The sequence below is a fragment of the Salminus brasiliensis genome, chromosome 17 (genome assembly GCF_030463535.1).
Source record: "Salminus brasiliensis chromosome 17, fSalBra1.hap2, whole genome shotgun sequence".
NCBI lineage: Eukaryota > Metazoa > Chordata > Actinopteri > Characiformes > Bryconidae > Salminus > Salminus brasiliensis.
In genome coordinates this window covers 34,185,624-34,203,030 of record NC_132894.1, presented here as the reverse complement: position 1 = coordinate 34,203,030, position 17,407 = coordinate 34,185,624, and the positions used below count along the sequence as shown (strand labels likewise).

Here is a 17,407-nt window from a genome sequence, read left to right as displayed (position 1 = left end):
TAATGGCTTTGATTGATTGGATTTGATGTGCTTTGGTGCTGTAGGGTCAGATAACAAGCAAAGAACAACTGGCAGATTCAGTGGAACATGACCATAATATCTGACCCTTTATAATACTCTCACTGTAACGCTCTGACCGTTTTACCAGCGGGAGAACCGGACACCCGCTCGCTCACCTTTCTCTGTTATTAAACCGGCACTGAAGAACACATTCAGAACCGCGTGGAGGCTAACGCTAATGCTAACACACAAGCACACACACACACGCTATAGAAACCCCATTCACACACACAGCACATTCACCCACTATAAACCAGTTATTACACACCAGTACACCAACAACCACAGATACCAGTCCAGAGTGTGTACACTACACACACACACACACACAGGAAGTGATCAGACTGCAGTGTTGTAAAAGATTTGGGAGCTGATTGGTCAGGGAGGAGAGTCAGAACATCATAGGGTCAGATAATGTGTAAAGAACAACTGCCAGATTCACATTATGTCAGAAAGTAACAAAAAACGGAAATATTGGAGATACAAGAATTTTGCCTAATACCCGGCTTGGACTAGAGGGGCATAAAGCCCTCCAGCGTTGAGCTGTAGAGCAGTGGAACTGTGGAACCGACTGCTTTCAGGATGAGTTGTAGTGGATTTGTCATCCATCATCTTAACGCTCCAATCTGAATGCAATCAGATCCTCACAGCAATGCTCCTCCTCCAAAATCAAGTAGAAATCCTTCTTCCCTGGACAGTAGAGACAGTTACTCCAACAAAAGCAGGATCAGCTCTTATTTAATACCCTTGATTTCACAAGAAGCAATGAATGACCAGGTGTCCCAATACTTTTGTCCCTATCGTGTGTATTGTATATATGCTGTTGTGTTTGTTAGACATGAAAAATGTCCAGGAGAATATTTTCCTAAAAGGAGTGGGAGCCCTGTGTGGGTGAGACGTCCTCAGTTAAGAGTCTCTTGTTGCTTAGTTTAGTTGTTTTTGACCCAAAGCCGAGGACTGCCCAGTAGGCATGTCCCTCAGCTTTTCTTATATTGGACAGGACAGACACTGGACATAGGTTATCTGGCTAAATTAGAAATCAGCCCTGTGAAATACCTCCCTGATGACTTTTGGGGAATTGTTTGGAGATCTTGAAGGTGATTAAAAATCTGAGACACTTTGACCAGAACCAGACTATGATGTTCTAGATAGATGAATGGCTCAGAACTTCTCTAAAACATCAGGCAGGTCTCGTGCAGTGTCCTCAGAATGCAGTGGTCAGTATCTACCAAAAGTTCTTCAAGGAAGAACAACTTGTGTTGACAAGCGACCAACAGGCGACCGGGTTGCGGGCTCCCAAGGCTCATGTAGGCCCCACCTCACAACTTACAGAACTTGGTGCCAGATAGCACAGCAGGACACCTTCAGACGTCTTGTGGAGTCCACGCTAGTGGTCAGAGCTGTTTTTGTTGGTGTTTTTGATGAAGTTATGTCTGCTGTTATGCTTCTCACCCACATCTCCAGCAGGTCCAGGCCTTAGCGCGGGCTGCCCTACTTGCTTGATGTGTTTTGGTGGAGTGTGTTGAGTTGAGGGCACGCTAAGAGGTGTGAAATACAGGACTGTGAACCTTATCATGTGAGAATATCAGCTGTGAACACTGTAGCTGAAGAATGAATGGCTGCTTTTGCTCTGAAAAGAAACATCTGGGTGGTTTACGGTTCGAGGAACCTCAGCGTCTGCAGCTTAAATATAGAAAAAAGAAGTGAAACGCACCCAAGCTCTAAATACATGTCGATAACGGACCCGGTCTGTTCCTGTTTGTGCTTAAGCTGAATATATAATATTAGCCTCATATACAGTACTATTATAGCGGTGCCCAACCCTGGGCCTGGCATAACCCCCCAGCATTAAGCTGTAGAGCAGTAGTGGAGTTGTCATCCATCATCTTAACGTTCCAATCTGAATGCAATCAGACCCTCACAGCAATGCTCCTCCTCCAAAATCTAGTAGAAAGTCTTGCAGGATCAGCTCTTATTTAATACCTTTGAGCAATGAATGACCAGGTGTCCCAATACTTTTGTCCGTATTGTGTGTATTGTATATCTGCTGTTGTGTTTGTTAGACATGAAAAATGTCCTGGAGAATATTTTCCTGAAAGGAGTGGGAGCCCTGTGTGGGTTAGCCAGATAGCCAGTTAGCCAGATATCTCAGTTAGCCAGATAACATAAACCCCGAAGCTTCCAGTTTGTGCTTAAGCTGAATATAATATTAGCCTCCTATACTGTACTGCTACAGTAGTGCCCAACCCTGGGCCTGCAGAAGCCCATGCCCTACACAGCCCAGTGGTGTCTTGCTCTGACACGCCACCTTCAGCTCAGGATGGTCATTGGTAATTAGCAGATTAGCTGGAGCATTGGGTTCTTCAGGTTCTCTAGTGTTGGGAACCTCTGCTTTAGAATACAGTGGAAGTCAAATATGACTTCTTTTTAAGGAATTCTGTTAAATGTACAGCACACATGGAAAGTCACTGCATGGATAATAGTAATTTTTTTCACAGCCCGTAAAGTAAAAGCACTGCTTTTGCGTTGTTTTTTTTTATCGTATCGTGATAAATTTAATCGTGATACACAGTAGCATTAGCATATTGAGGATATTGTTAGTGCCTTATGTTTAGAATAATCTGAATAATAATTTGTATTGAATAGCAGTTTTTAAGAATCTGTCCCAACTGATGTATTTAGTCTCTGATTATTCGTATCGTGACAAATATTGTGAAAAACGTCTGTAAATATTGTGATATTGTATTTTTACCATATTGCCCAGCCCTAAATGAAAGGCATTTAGGTACTAGTGTGGGTACGCTGATAAAAAACAGAAATATACTACATGTATAAAATTTCTTTTTAATTTAATTTTAGGAAAATGTAATGTTTATATATAAGGGACTCTGGGTTTCAGCTGCAGTTCATCCCACCTGTTATCAATAAAACCCGCCCACCAGCCTGAATTAGCAGTTTATGGACCAATGCATGGAGAAAAACCCTAAGCTTCTCTTCCTCCTACATAAGCATTTGAAGGAGAATCGGCGACGGGTGTGGGAGTGCTCTACGAAAGGCTTCCAGAGGCTTCTGTGTAATTCTCCTGTTAAATATACCGTATGTTCTGCTTTTCTCTTTGATGTTGAAAAATGGGGAACGGAAAGAAAAATGTTTGTTTGTTGTGAGGAAATATTCAACAAGTAACAAAAAAACAAACAAACAAGCACACAAACAACAAATGTAATGTAGTATTAGGGATGTCACAACCATGACCCCCTCCTGGACAGCTGTACACGTGCATTACTGGACAAGCTGAGTCATGCAGAAGGTAGAGAAACATGTGGGCTGAGGCAGTGGAGTAATACTACAGGATTTTACACTAATATGACTCGGGTTGGAGAGAGGTTCTCCTCCCGCAGCTCCACCACCAAAGCTCCATAGTGCAGGAGCAGCGGCGTTCCGGCCCGGAGTGGGAATGACGGAGGCGCCGTTTTCGCTGGAGCATCCGCCTGACTCTGAAGCTTCTGTTTTGCAGAAGAATTGTTACTTCCTGTTGCTTTAACTTTTAAAAGACGTCATTTTGGAGCTTTTCTATTGGTTTATTCATTATAAAATTGATGAATGGACCAATAGACAAAAATGGAGATTAGTGAAGACTTACTAAAGACGTATAAGTACAGCTATTGTCATGCGTGAATGGTGTATCCTAGCTTCTTAAATCTGAATTTTACTAGATGCATCATGTAAAGGGTGCCTGAGCACTTGCAGTCCGGCTGGAAAACAAGCAGTGGAGGCAGTCAGTGACTCTGTAAAGGTGAAATTTCTGCACAGGCTATTGTTTCATCCTGCTATCTCAGCATCACCAGCAGCGGTTTCACTAACATCAGGGCTTCTGTGTGTGTGTGTGTGTGTGTGTGTGTGTGTGTGTGTGTGTGTGTGTGAATTTGCTTGATCGTGTGTTGAAAAATGAGTGTGTGCGCTTCCCTGCAGCAATGGTAGACCGGTGAGGCACACATCCTCTCCTGATGTCTCAGTCCTGTCACGTCTCCACTATGTCGCATGCGTGTGTGTATGTGTGTGTTTGCTTGTGTGTCTGAGCGGCAGCCGGGCTAACGCGTTCCAGGGCTCTAATCTGGTTGAGCTGCGCTAATCTGGGAGAGCTGGGCTTCTGTGGCAGAGCAGAATGAGGGAGTATGCCTGGAGTCATCCGGAGAGGGACAGGGGCTAGGTTTCTGCAGAGCAGCCCACTGGGAGCTGGCCAGGGAGGGTTGGATTTCAGCGCTTTCTGGGTGGGGGGTGGAGGGTGGAAGGCTAGCAGTGCTGGTCAGGAAGGAGGAGGGAGCAGAGTCTGGAAACAGAGCGCACTAGCATCCTTCCTACGCTAACAGACCTGAACGCAAGGTAGTGCGAACGCTGGAGCGACCGGAGAGACCCCTCAGGCAAGCCGTGGGAGCTGGAGGAGGTGGAGGAGGACGATGCTTTTGTCTGGTGGATGTTAAGGGTGTTAAACGATGCTCGGATGTTCTCCTGAAGCATGAGAAGGTATGTGGGAACAGCCGCCTCCACATGTATGGACAAAAGAGGTAGACAAAGGAGATAGGGGTCAGTTTACATGCTGCACCGGATGGACGTGTTCCAGTTGTCTGGGGGCTTTGACTTGCTTTGGCAAGCGAAAGAGTCTGAAATGCAGGTGTTATATGGAAGATCTTGAATTATGAGGCTGTTTTAAGAGAATTATATGAGTATACACCTACCTATAGATATGATTGACTTATTAAAGGCATCTTCATTAGGAGAACTTCAGTGAAACAGGGCTCTTCACTAGGCGGTCACTTGGTTTTGGTTTCCAAAATATCAACTTTACAGGAGAAGGAAAAAACCCTCCTAACTTTCAATGAAAGTCAATGTAAAAATAGTTTATTCCAAGACATTTTGGAGCATTTCTATTGGTCCATGTGTCATAAAATTGTAAGACAATATAAATAACAACTGTCAGATTAATTTTATGTCAAAAAGTAAACAATGGCAAAAATTGATATATGTAAGACTTTAATAACAACAATAATAATAATTATTTTATTTTTGTTAATTTGCACCCAGATGTCCTCCCCAATTTTAGCCATTAACCCAACCCACTCGCCAGTACTCTCCCCCCATCCCATGCAATGCTCCCGACACGAGAGATGGCAGGAAGAGTGATTAGACTCTTGACACTCTTCAACAAGCCAGCCTCAGCCCTGCATGGCCTCGCACCTACTCATCTCTAATATCTCTATAAACTATCCGTATGTTCTACCTCGTCAGTTAAGGGCCTCTGATTTAGGCGTTCTAGCTTCTGGTCCCCAGGTTCAGGCCTTTCACTGCAGGTCGTTTAGAGTTGTTGCCCACTCTCTCTGAACTCTTTACCTTTATAGATTGACTCCTGCACGCTCCAAAAAATAAAGGTGCTACAGGTGGTTCTTTGAGTGATGCCATAGAAGAACCACTTTCGGTTGCATGAAGAAGAGATGTATGTGTGAAGAACCTTTTAAAGGTTTAAAAAAGTCTTGACCAGTTTAGAGGTTTCTCACACTCTCATCTCTTTTACATAAATATTTTATATGGGACCTGGAAAAAGTATCCACTTTTAAGGATTAGGGTTAGGTTAGAGTTAGGATTAAGTTAAGGTTAGGGTTAGGGTTAGGATTGGGATTAGGATCAGGGTTGGGTTAGGTTAGGATTAGGTTAGGGTTGGGTTGGGTTGGGTTGGGTTGGATTGGGTTAGGTTAGGTTAGGGTTGGGTTAGGTTAGGGTTAGGGTTAGGGTTAGGTTTAGTGTTAGGTTAGAGTTAGGGTTAGGTTAGGGTTAGAGTTAGGGATAGGTTTAGGGTTAGGTTAGAGTTAGGGTTAGAGTTAGGGTTAGGTTAGGGTTAGGTTAGGTTTAGTGTTAGGTTAGTGTTAGGTTAGGGTTAGGTTAGGATTAGGTTAGGGTTAGGGTTGGAGTTAGAGTTAGGTTGGGGTTAGAGTTAGGGTTGGGTTAGAGTTAGGGTTAGGATTGGTGTTGGGATCAGGGTTAGGTTAGGGATAGGATTGGGGTTTGGATCAGGGTTAGGATCAGGGTTAGGTTAGGGTTGGGATAGGGTAAGAGTTAGGGTTAGGTTAGGGTTAGGTTGGGGTTAGGTTAGGGTTAGGTTGGGGTTAGGGTTAGGTTGGGGTTAGGGTTAGGTTAGGGTTAGGTTGGGGTTAGGGTTAGGTTGGGGTTAGGGTTAGGTTAGGGTTAGGTTGGGGTTAGGTTAGGGTTAGGTTGGGGTTAGGGTTAGATTGGGGTTAGGGTTAGGTTGGGGTTAGGTTAGGGTTAGGTTGGGGTTAGGTTAGGTTGGGGTTAGGGTTAGGTTGGGGTTAGGTTAGGGTTAGGTTGGGGTTAGGGTTAGGTTGGGGTTAGGGTTAGGGTTAGGTTAGGGTTAGGGTTAGGCTTAGGGTTAGGTTGGGGTTAGGTTGGGGTTAGGGTTAGATTGGGGTTAGGTTGGGGTTAGGTTGGGGTTAGGGTTAGATTGGGTTTAGGTTGGGGTTAGGGTTAGATTGGGTTTAGGTTGGGGTTAGGGTTAGGTTGGGGTTAGTGTTAGATTGGGGTTAGGTTGGGGTTAGGGTTAGATTGGGGTTAGGTTGGGGTTAGGGTTAGGTTGGGGTTAGGGTTAGGGTTAGATTGGGGTTAGGTTGGGGTTAGGGTTAGGTTGGGGTTAGGTTGGGGTTAGGGTTAGGGTTAGATTGGGGTTAGGTTGGGGTTAGGGTTAGGTTGGGGTTAGGTTGGGGTTAGGTTGGGGTTAGGGTTAGATTGGGTTTAGGTTGGGGTTAGGTTGGGGTTAGTGTTAGATTGGGGTTAGGTTTGGGTTAGGGTTAGGTTGGGGTTAGGGTTAGGGTTAGATTGGGGTTAGGTTGGGGTTAGGGTTAGGTTGGGGTTAGGTTGGGGTTAGGTTAGGGTTAGATTGGGGTTAGGTTGGGGTTAGGGTTAGGTTGGGGTTAGGTTGGGGTTAGGGTTAGATTGGGTTTAGGTTGGGGTTAGGTTGGGGTTAGTGTTAGATTGGGGTTAGGTTTGGGTTAGGGTTAGGTTGGGGTTAGGGTTAGGGTTAGATTGGGGTTAGGTTGGGGTTAGGGTTAGGTTGGGGTTAGGGTTAGGGTTAGGTTGGGGTTAGGTTGGGGTTAGTGTTAGATTGGGGTTAGGTTTGGGTTAGGGTTAGGTTGGGGTTAGGGTTAGGGTTAGATTGGGGTTAGGTTGGGGTTAGGGTTAGGTTGGGGTTAGGTTGGGGTTAGGGTTAAAGTGGCTCTTCTATGGCATCGCTCTAAGAACCGTTTGTAGCACCTTCATTTTTGAGAGTGTAGCACAGCTTTCACTGGTGTAAGCCCGGCAAGACCTCGAGAAAAAGAGGGACTTTCTTAGACCTCAGTCAGAGTGAAAGTGAATTTAGAGCCAAGAAATGCTGAAAATAGAATGATGGCTCATACCGGCTCTCCAAGGCAAAGTCATGGTGTCTTTGTGTGTGTGAATCCGTCAATGACTAACCCTAACCCAGCTCCTTAAATTAAGTAAATGGATCAATATAGTAAAAAAATTAGTATTAACAATTCTACAGAGCTTTAGTTAAAATAAACCCCAGAAATCACAATGTTTTTTTTTGTTTATATTATTATATTTTGTAATATAAATTATAGCATGTCATATGTAATATCTTATTTTACCATATTTTTCATTTATAATTTTTATGTATTTAATTTAATTTATTTATATATTTTTCTAATAAATGTTTTATAATTTATTTATAATTTTACCCCAATTTGGAAGGCCAGTTACCCAATCCCCATTCATGTGATCACTAGCAATGCCCCCAACACTAGGAGGGTGAGGACTAGCCCATTTTCTCTGACACATGTGAATTCAGCCACCACCTCTTATCCAACTGCCTCTAATGCAGCATTGCTAGGTAGCCTAGCACTCTCGGAGGAAAGACCCAGCTCCACAGCTCCCCAGCTAGCAGACGCCTGTGCTGACCAACATCACACTGTCAACAGGGCTGTAGGGAGGACGAGCCATCAGCCCACCCCTTCTAAGAGAGCAAGGCCAGTTGTGCTTCCTCTGGCTCCGGCTGCTGATGGCAAGCAGCTCGACCTGGGATTCGAACCAGCGATCCTCGGATCATAACCCCTAGATTTTATAACTGATTTATTAAAATCGTTTGAAATGTTTACATGTGGGTCCATAGCCTAAGCCCCACCCCTCTTGCCCAGTGTTCGTTGTTGACTGTGGTTTCCACCAGTTTTACACTTCAGGGCCCTGTTTAAAGCTCAGCGGTGCATTGGAATTGTTACTCCCTTCATTAATCGATGGGTTTTGTTTAATAATAATAATAATAATAATATTATTTATATTTTGCTAATGTTTTTTTTTACAGTATTACACCACTTATATTTCACTCTACTCTTTCTGAGGGACTGGACACTGAATCAGCTGCTTAAGCCCTTTAATCGTATTACAGTGTCACAGCTGAAACGACTCGTACATGACGTTTATCCTTCAGAGACAGACTGAAGGATACGTAATGAGATTTCAGCTGCTTTAATGTATGACGGTGAGCCCAGGATTTTCCACTGTCGGATAATACTAAATATTTTCTATTAGACTTTATTATTATTAGACTTTATTATTATTAGCTGTTTAATTATTCTGTATTCTGTGACTTTTGATCAGACGAATCTTGGTATATTCAGTGAGTTATTACCAGACAGGGTGGATTTCTCTCTTCGCTCTATTAGATATTAGAACTTTGAAAGGCTCTGCAGCAGATTTCGATCATTCGATCGAAAAATTAGTACTGTATAATGACTTACTCTCAATTTTTTCATTTTCATTCATGAAAATTTGAAATATTTTGTAAGTAATTTTGAATTATTGAAAAAAAAAGATGGACCTTTGGCAATATATTGGCAATGAATTAAATTAATATAATGGCATGCAAAACCTTCAAAATGGCATTTTGGAGCATTTCTATTCATTTCTATATGACTTCTGGTACAATCCAAAGAACGACAGCCAGATTCACATTATGTAAAAAAAAAAAAAAATCAAACATGGGGGTATAAAGTGGTTCCGATCAGCCATAACATTAACACCACCTGCCTGATCTTGAGGAGGTTCTGTAAGTTGTGAGGTGGGGCCTCCATGTGCATCACTGAGCCTTGGGTACTCATAGCCGTGTCCCATGGCCTGACCCTTTCTTAGCGCACTTTTGGTAGTACTGCATACCGAGAACACCCATGAAGAGTCTAGTCCGAGTCAGTTCGGTTCTTGTCAAAGTGTCTCAGATTCTTACTCTTGTCCATTTTTCCTCCTTCATCAACTTCAAGAACTGCCCCCCCCAATGAGGTCTGAATCTAGCAAATGTGTAGCTATGACATAACCTGAACTTCCTCACTTCTCGGCCCACTCCATCACCGGTTGAGCGGCGTGGAGGTGGTTTCTATTGGTTGGTTCTGCGTGATTTTTTTTTTTCAGAAAGTAGTGAGAAACTGAAGTCAGCATGAAATCATCACGACCCGACCACCAATAGCGGCGGGGCTTTTGACGATGTTGGATTGCTCGCCACTTATTTCCCAACACGGTCCCACACTTCCCTCAATCCTCGGCCCACTCCATCACCGGATGAGGGGCGTGGTGTGGTGTGTCATTGTTTATGGTTCTCCACCAGGTCTGTTTCTGACATTCCTCCGGTGGTGGCGGCACACCTTTTGTCATGTCATGTACTCTCAGAGTGTAAACGTCTAGATCGGGGTCTCAGATCCCCTGGTGGGCCGAAAGTGTTATTACAAGCTTCTATTATCAAAAGAAAAAAACACCAGTTTGTACAGAGGAGTGATAAGCCTTGGTGTGTAAAAATCCTTGCTGCATTAAAGGGTTAATAAAAACTCTGTAAGGTCCAGTTAGACGTAAGGTCCACTCGCATTACGTTTCAGGGCCATATCCTGTAACTTGAAGAAGCCTAGTAGTTCCATCCACATTTTATAAAGTCAACAACTGACTGGTCCAATTAAATTACGAAGTAATGTAAGTTTAATTACATTTACAAATGCAATTCAATTCCAGCAGTATTTACTGTCTTTAACTGAACTGGACAGATTATATGAGCTATACTGGGTTAGGACTGAACTGCCCATAGGTGTCCGTTCTGGATTAAAAGCCCGGAGTTCGCTCCACTTTTCTCTTTTTCAGAGCCGACATGTGACTTAACTTGCCTCAATCATAACGCATCACATGTGATATTTTCAGTTTCCAGGACCTCTAATCTGTATCGTAAGGGCTAGAAAAAAACAACTCTTCAACCGAGTGATCCAGTGGACTATCGCTGGTTCGAATCCCGGGTTTGCCATCAGCAGCCGGAGCCAGAGGGAGCACAACTGGCCTTGCTCTCTGAGGGGTGGGTTGATTTGATGGCAAAGTGTGCGATGTTGGTCAGCACAGGCGTCTTTTAGCTGTTGTATCAGAGCTGGGATCCGTGCTAAGCTACCTAGCGATGCTACATCAATGGCAGTTTGAAAAGAGGGGGTGGCTGAATTCACATGTGTCGGAGGAGACGTGGGGCAGTCTTCACCCTCCTAGTGGTGGGGGCATTGCTAGTGATGGGGGACAATGTCTGGGTCCGGATTAGTGTCCTGTTAGTGACCCCTGGTCTAGATGAAACGTGGCTAGTTTTCATTTTCCATTCAAATTAGCAAAAGATCACGACTGGATCAGACCTGATAAAATCGGATCCAGAATCCACCGGATTGGATCAGAACCATCTGTATATTTGTTTATATTGTGCAGCTCTAGAGTCCTTCAGTGCTTCCAGCTTGTCCCGGCACTGAAGCCCTAAGGCAGCAGACAGTATTGACGCAGGCCTCGCCTGGTCTAATGGTTACCCTCCCTCAGGCTTTCTCCCATCACTCGCCTTAGCGTCCTCAATTATTCATACGAGCCCCTCTTATATTAAAAGCAGGCAGGAGTTGAGGCTCTCACTCACAGCCTTTCAGATGTTAGCGGCTTTGCTTTTACAGCAGCGCAGTCCGTCCATGGGATTATTCACTGCTGAGATGTTAAAGGCTGAGAACATTTGGTTATTAGCTTCTCCGAGTTCAACATGGGGTCCGATGTGAAATCCATTAGCTCTTAGTGTTGTGTGTGTTTCTGAAGACGGGTATTTATAGGAAGATGATTGTTTGGGATGAGGACATTCATCATTTGCAGTTTTTCATCAGTCTCAGGTCGGACAGATGGTATGTGAAGACACTTTTGGAGTGTAAAACATCTACAAACACTATACGTCCAAATATTTGTGGACACCCTTTCTAATGAATGCATTCAGCTACTTTAAGTTGCACAGCAGAGTAGGCCAATAGGATAGGACTCTCTGGGGTAGACAAGCAACATGAAGCTATTGGCACCATGCTGCATAATAATAACACCAGGTGTGGGCTAATAGAGGGGTGTGAAGCCCCCCAGCATTGAGCCGTGGAGCAGTGGAGGAACTGTGTTCTCTGGAATGATGGTGATGGAGCTCCATCCAGTACTTTTGGGATGAGTTGGGGAAGCAGGATCAGCTCTTTTTAATATCCGTGAGTTTGGACGAAACAGTGAATGAGCAGGATACTTTTGATCTGAGGTTAAATTTTAGACTGGAAACCATCACTGAATCCACAAATAGCTCTGAGTTAGTCTGGAAACGTCGTAATTAGAGGAGCAGCCTTTCCAGTCGTCTGTCTTTATCCGCGCGCTAGCATAAACAGTTTATATGAGGATGTGGCTTTAGGATGGTAGAAAATCAGAGGTGCATGCGTGGCCTTGTGCTTGAGGAACAAGTCCTCTGATCTGATCTTCTGTCAAATGCAGAACTGCTCCACAGAGTTTTGTGTTCATTGTTTTTGTGATGTCACAAAATTGGGCTCATTTACATACAGTCTTATGCAAATGTTTGGGCATCTCTGGTGAAATTGCACACGTTAGTGATAGAGACACACCTCTGGGCATTCTAAAGCATCATTGCTGTTTATTTACTGAATTTCTACCATTAAAAAATTACAATATTACAATATTACAATATTAAACATAAATCATTAAAAGTGGTGTATGCAAAAGTAAAGGCACATTAACCCCTTAGTGCAGAAAGGCCTATTACACACTGGACAGATGTATTACTCAGTAACTACAGGGACTTCAGTGCAAACTGGTGGGGCTATTCATCGGTAATAGTAGCTTATACTAACACTTTCGGCCTGCTGGCGGGCTCTAGGCTGTTTAAGGGGTAAAATATGTTTTATGGGGGGTTGCTTATTTGTTTATTTGTTTGTTTGTTTTTAGTTTTATATTAAATAAATGCGCAGAAATGTAGACTTATTTACACTTTGCTAGCATGGACAACGCCCTGGGCGAACTCTCCAGGCTTTTGGAGTTTGGGGCAGCTTTGTGATAGGAGCGTGAAGCTGAGGCCCTCCTGTGGTTTGGAGCAAGCCTTGAAGAAGGATGGGGAAATGGGTTCTACTGTGTATATATATATATATATATATATATAATGGTCATTCTTCTACGAGATTCAGTTTGACACAATTTTACTTTGAACATCTACTGTGGCATTTGACCAGAGGTGTCCAAACTTTTGCATATATCGAACTGTTATACTGGATACAGCAGTTTAGCTCCACCCATTCACCCTGAATTAACCTGAAGGAGTGTTTCGACCCAGACTGCATTTTGAACAAGGCCCAGAGCTCATTTGCATATATCAGCCTTGAAGGAACAGTTACGAAGAATAGTCTGTATTAAACAAGCCTTTGTTTATATATATATATATATATCTTCTGTCTATCTGTACTTCAGTTCTCCACCCTCACAACTGTGTGACTCTCCATTATGAGTTTAATAGGCCCTAAAATTGAACCCTGGTGAACTCTGTATAGCCATACACTCTATCTAACCTGACCGAGGGTTCAGACGGTTGTTAAAGACAACTGCTCATCTTGAATAGACTGCTCAGGGCTGTCGCCACAGTGATTCTGATTTGTAAACAACACAATTTAACAGAGATAATCATTGATTTTTTTTATTTTACTGGTGTCACAAACTACCCAGCAGACTTCACGGTACTTTTGCTTTTTATATTGATGTCTCTCTACCCTGCCAAACTCTCACATCTCTCCACCCACTCGTATTACAGGGCTCTCGAGACTGGAAATATCTGCTCGAGCAATAAGTGTGTCTATTCACAGCTCCTCTTACTGCTCTGTCTTCACTGTGGACAACCACAACCCTACAGTGACGAACCGGTGGTCTGGTGCCCTTCGGTCGCTGCTAAGATGTAAAGCTCAGCTTTACTGTGCTGTTGTTCAACCAACACACACACACACACACATACATACACACACACCTATTTTATGTGCTATTTAGAACAGTTTTAAGGTTCTATATAGAACCAATGACCAACACTTTAACCCTTGTTTCACATACAACCATATACACTGTATGTCCAAATGTTTGTGGACACCCCTTCAAATGAATTCAAAGTGGCACTTTTTGCTGACACAGATTGGCACCATGTCTAGTAGCAGACTTGGGCTAGAGGGGTATGAAGCCCTCTGTGTTCTCTGGAATGATGGATGGTGGAGCTCCATCCAGTACTTTTGGGATGAGTTGGGTAGATGGGGATGATGAGGTGGAGTGGTGATCATCATCCAACATCCTGACCTCATTAATGCTCTTGTCGCTGAATGCAATCAAATCCTCACAGCAATGCTCCTCCTCCAAAATCTAGTAGAAAGTCTTCTTCTCTGGATAGTAGAGACAGTTACTCCAACAGAAGCAGGTCCAACTCTTCTAATAGCCTTGATTTCAGGAGAAACAATGAATGAGAAGGTGTCCCAATACTTTTGTCCGTATAGTGTACGTAATATGACCAGTATGTATTACACTGTTGTACTGTAAGTAGGTATGTAATTGTTGTTTTTCCTTGAGAAAACACACACACACACACACACACACACACACACACACACACTCACACACACTCGCACACACCAGTCCAGGGGGAGAGCCGTGTGAATTCTTCATGAGGCTGACCTGATTTTCTGCCGCTCCCTCTCTTTGCTGGAACTGGGACTTGTTTCCCCACTGCTCTGCGCTAGCTTTAGCGTTAGCATGCAGCACCCACCTCCGTCTGACTGAACCCTGCGCTTTGTTTGCTATGCCCCGATTACAGGCGGCGCGGAGATGGGAGCCAAGCAGTCGGCGGGTGGCAGTGCCCCCTTGGGCCAGTCGCCCACCCTGGAGAACATCCGGGCGGCCTACGGGGACGCCGAAGGCTGCAGGGCGCAAGAGCTGATCCGCATCGCATGCCAGGAGAACGGCGCGGGCCGGCCAGACGGGGTAGGTCAGGTAACGGTGGAGATGCTAAGGCTGGTTGCTGTGGCGTAACTAGGGTCTTTTGGGCCCCCGTACCGCCAGCATAGCTGATATACAGCGTGATACATCCATCACCTTATGTTCTGATGCTGATAGCTGGAACGTAGACCTTCTGGAATGTAGAAATCTGAAATCTTAATCATCATCATTTGTATTGATTAGGGCTGAGTATTGGCCAGATCTGGCGATACTTATCGATCACGATACAGGGGTTACGATTCAGTGTAGAAGATATTAATATTGTGATTTTGTAAAAATACAATTTTAAGAAACTCATCACAATGTGCAAAAATTTGACTTTTTATGCAATCAGAACACTGGAATACTGCCATCTAGTGGTTGGGGTTTAAATACAACACAAAATGGACCACGGTCTGCCACCAATATTAGCTATTAGCTATTAATACATAATCAATACTGTGTTTTTAGGAATCGTTACAGTATTTTAAAACATAATATCAAAAGATATACTTTGATATATCAATATTTTTGGCACCCCTTTAGTATTGATTATAACTAGAGATGCACTGAGCGATGAGTGTTATGTAACCGATTCTGTGCCAGTCTTATTATTTAGACTTGTGCACCACACAAGGGCACCAGCACAACGCGGCACACGGCCAGCATGGCTGTGACTGATATGGCTCCCTGTAGACCTTTCTTACAGTCAGTCACTGGGCCATTCACCTGCACCGTTTAACAGAGGTAATCCTCTTAGCAACGAAGGTTTTTTGATCCTTGGCTACAGCCTTAACCCTGAGACACGTCTTGTACATTTACACTCAGGTCTGTAACTAGACTTAGGGTTCTGTGAGTGCTCTGATCAGTGAAGATGAGGGTCTGCTGATTACAGTGGCTGCATTATGATTGGGCCCAGTGGACATTTGTCACTGACCTATCCAAAACGGCCATCTCCCTTCGATACATGTAGCTGGGGTTTGCAAACAAACGGGGAGAATGACTGAATCTACATATTAGGCAGCGAGCGAACAGTCAGGGGAAATTGGGCGAACGTCAGAACCTGAGCCACTTTGACAAGAACCCAACTGTGATGTTCTAGAGGTTGATGTTCTGGGTCAGAGCATCTCCAAAACATCAGGCAGGTCTTGTGGGGCGTTCTGGTACGCTGTGGTCAGTACTGCCCTACCAAAAGTCCTCCATGGAAGGATAACCGGTGAACCAGCGATGGGGTCATGGCAGCTCAAGGCTCATTGACGCCCATGGAGGTCCCACCCACCTCACAACTTACAGGACCTCTTAAAGGATCTGCTGCCTGATACCACAGGATACCTTCAGATCCAGTTTTGTAAAGTCCATGCCTCAAGGAGTCAGAGCTGTTATTGCGCAATACGGTGTTAGGCAGGTAGTTTTAATGTTATGGCTGATCCGTGTTTTATGTGCATTGCTACATATGCCAAGGCCAGAGAGGGCCAGGAAAGGGCAGTTGACTCCTGCACACACTGAGGCCCTGTTAGCACTGTATTGCCGGGGGTCTCCAGGGCCAGAGTCCAGCGCTTTCACTTACGCACAAGGCGATTAGTTAGACGTCTGTTAGGAAGCGCGTCCACTGCATTAGACCAGTGTCCAGAGAGCGGATCGGCGCAGATCATGAAATTCCACCTGCAGACTGAGAAGTGAAAGGCGAGGCGTCGGCCGCGTGTGGATTTAGCCGCCCACTTTAGATTATCTGTGGAATGAGGAAGTGCTTTTTTCTGCTGTTGGAAGAGCACTTCAAACGCAGCAGGCACACACACACACACACACTTACACACACCCTGCTGTGTAGAAACACACACCACACACACAGTGTCTAAGAAGCTTCCCACACCTTGTACGTACCACACATCTCACTAACCATCCTCTATTGTTAGCTACAGTCAGCCATCACTCGGTTCACACTGCAGTGTGTTTCACACGGGGTTCTGGGGGCCGTTTTTGAGGGTCTGCATGTGTGCTAGTCTGCTGGCCTTGAAGGAACACTAACGTCACATTCCCGCTGGATCACGCCCCTTTTAGTCGGGCTGAGTGGCAAAACACTTTGCACTTTGCAGCATTTATCAGGTAAAACGACCAAAACCGGGACTGAATCGAGCGAAGTTAGAGGCAGCTGGACTCGACAGCGATCCATCCACGTTTCCCAACAACCAACGGCCCACGGACAGCGATGTGTAGCCAAGAACATCTAACAGCTACCTGAGGCTCAAGTCACCCCTGTCTAGAGGATAAAGCCTTGATATCTTGCCTATGCCATTTCTGGCGTATTGCTACGAATCTTGGCGACGGAAAACACGGTAGGAGCTCCACTGGCTAAAAACAGCCTAGGCAGACGTTCATCAGCAGTCAGACGTTTGTTCGTTGCTATCTTGGCAGTGAATTGTCAACACAGGCATGTGCAGCTTGACGCTCATACCCCCTCCCCCCATGCTTTACATCACTGAAATAGCAACCCGCCAAAGTCAGAATGACCGCACCTGGCTCTTAAAGGAATCGGCGGCGAGAGATACGCTAATTGGTTTATTACTGAACGTTACGCCCCAAAAAAACACACCCATGATGTAATAAGAGAGTCAGTCATGACTTTTGAGAAATTTCTGGATCTATAAAACATCAGACTCAGTACTCCGGCTGTTATGCAATAAGCAGACAATGCCAGACACAGAAACAGAGTACAGGATGAGATACGGCCCTGATTTGGAGTAGCGGGTTTACAGCCCTGTTTGGTGGAACAGTGTTTTTCACAGTTCAGCTTCTGAGCGACCTTTGGTAGCGTGGAGTATGAGGTATTGCTGTTGTTGCTGCATTTTACCCTCAGTTTAGTGGATTATACTAATACTTAAAACTAAAAGTGCTACAAAGGGTTCTTTAGGGGATGCTGTTGCCGAACTAGTTGAGGTTCCATAAAGGAGCATGTGAA

The 17,407-nt window shown here is 44.5% G+C and overlaps 1 protein-coding gene across 4 annotated transcripts in view; it reads left to right on the top strand.

The window, feature by feature from the left end:
- The window catches only part of lrrk1 (leucine-rich repeat kinase 1), a 100,127-nt gene that overhangs the window by 5,424 nt on the left and 77,296 nt on the right, over positions 1–17,407 (top strand). For 2 of the 4 annotated variants that reach the window (XM_072660415.1, XM_072660418.1), the window contains exon 3: positions 14,291–14,466. In XM_072660415.1, coding sequence (XP_072516516.1) covers positions 14,291–14,466 — 176 coding nt within the window. Of the gene's footprint in view, positions 1–4,490; positions 4,582–14,290; positions 14,467–17,407 lie in introns of those variants that run through there. The other 2 variants (XM_072660417.1, XM_072660416.1) reach the window with 2 other exon arrangements.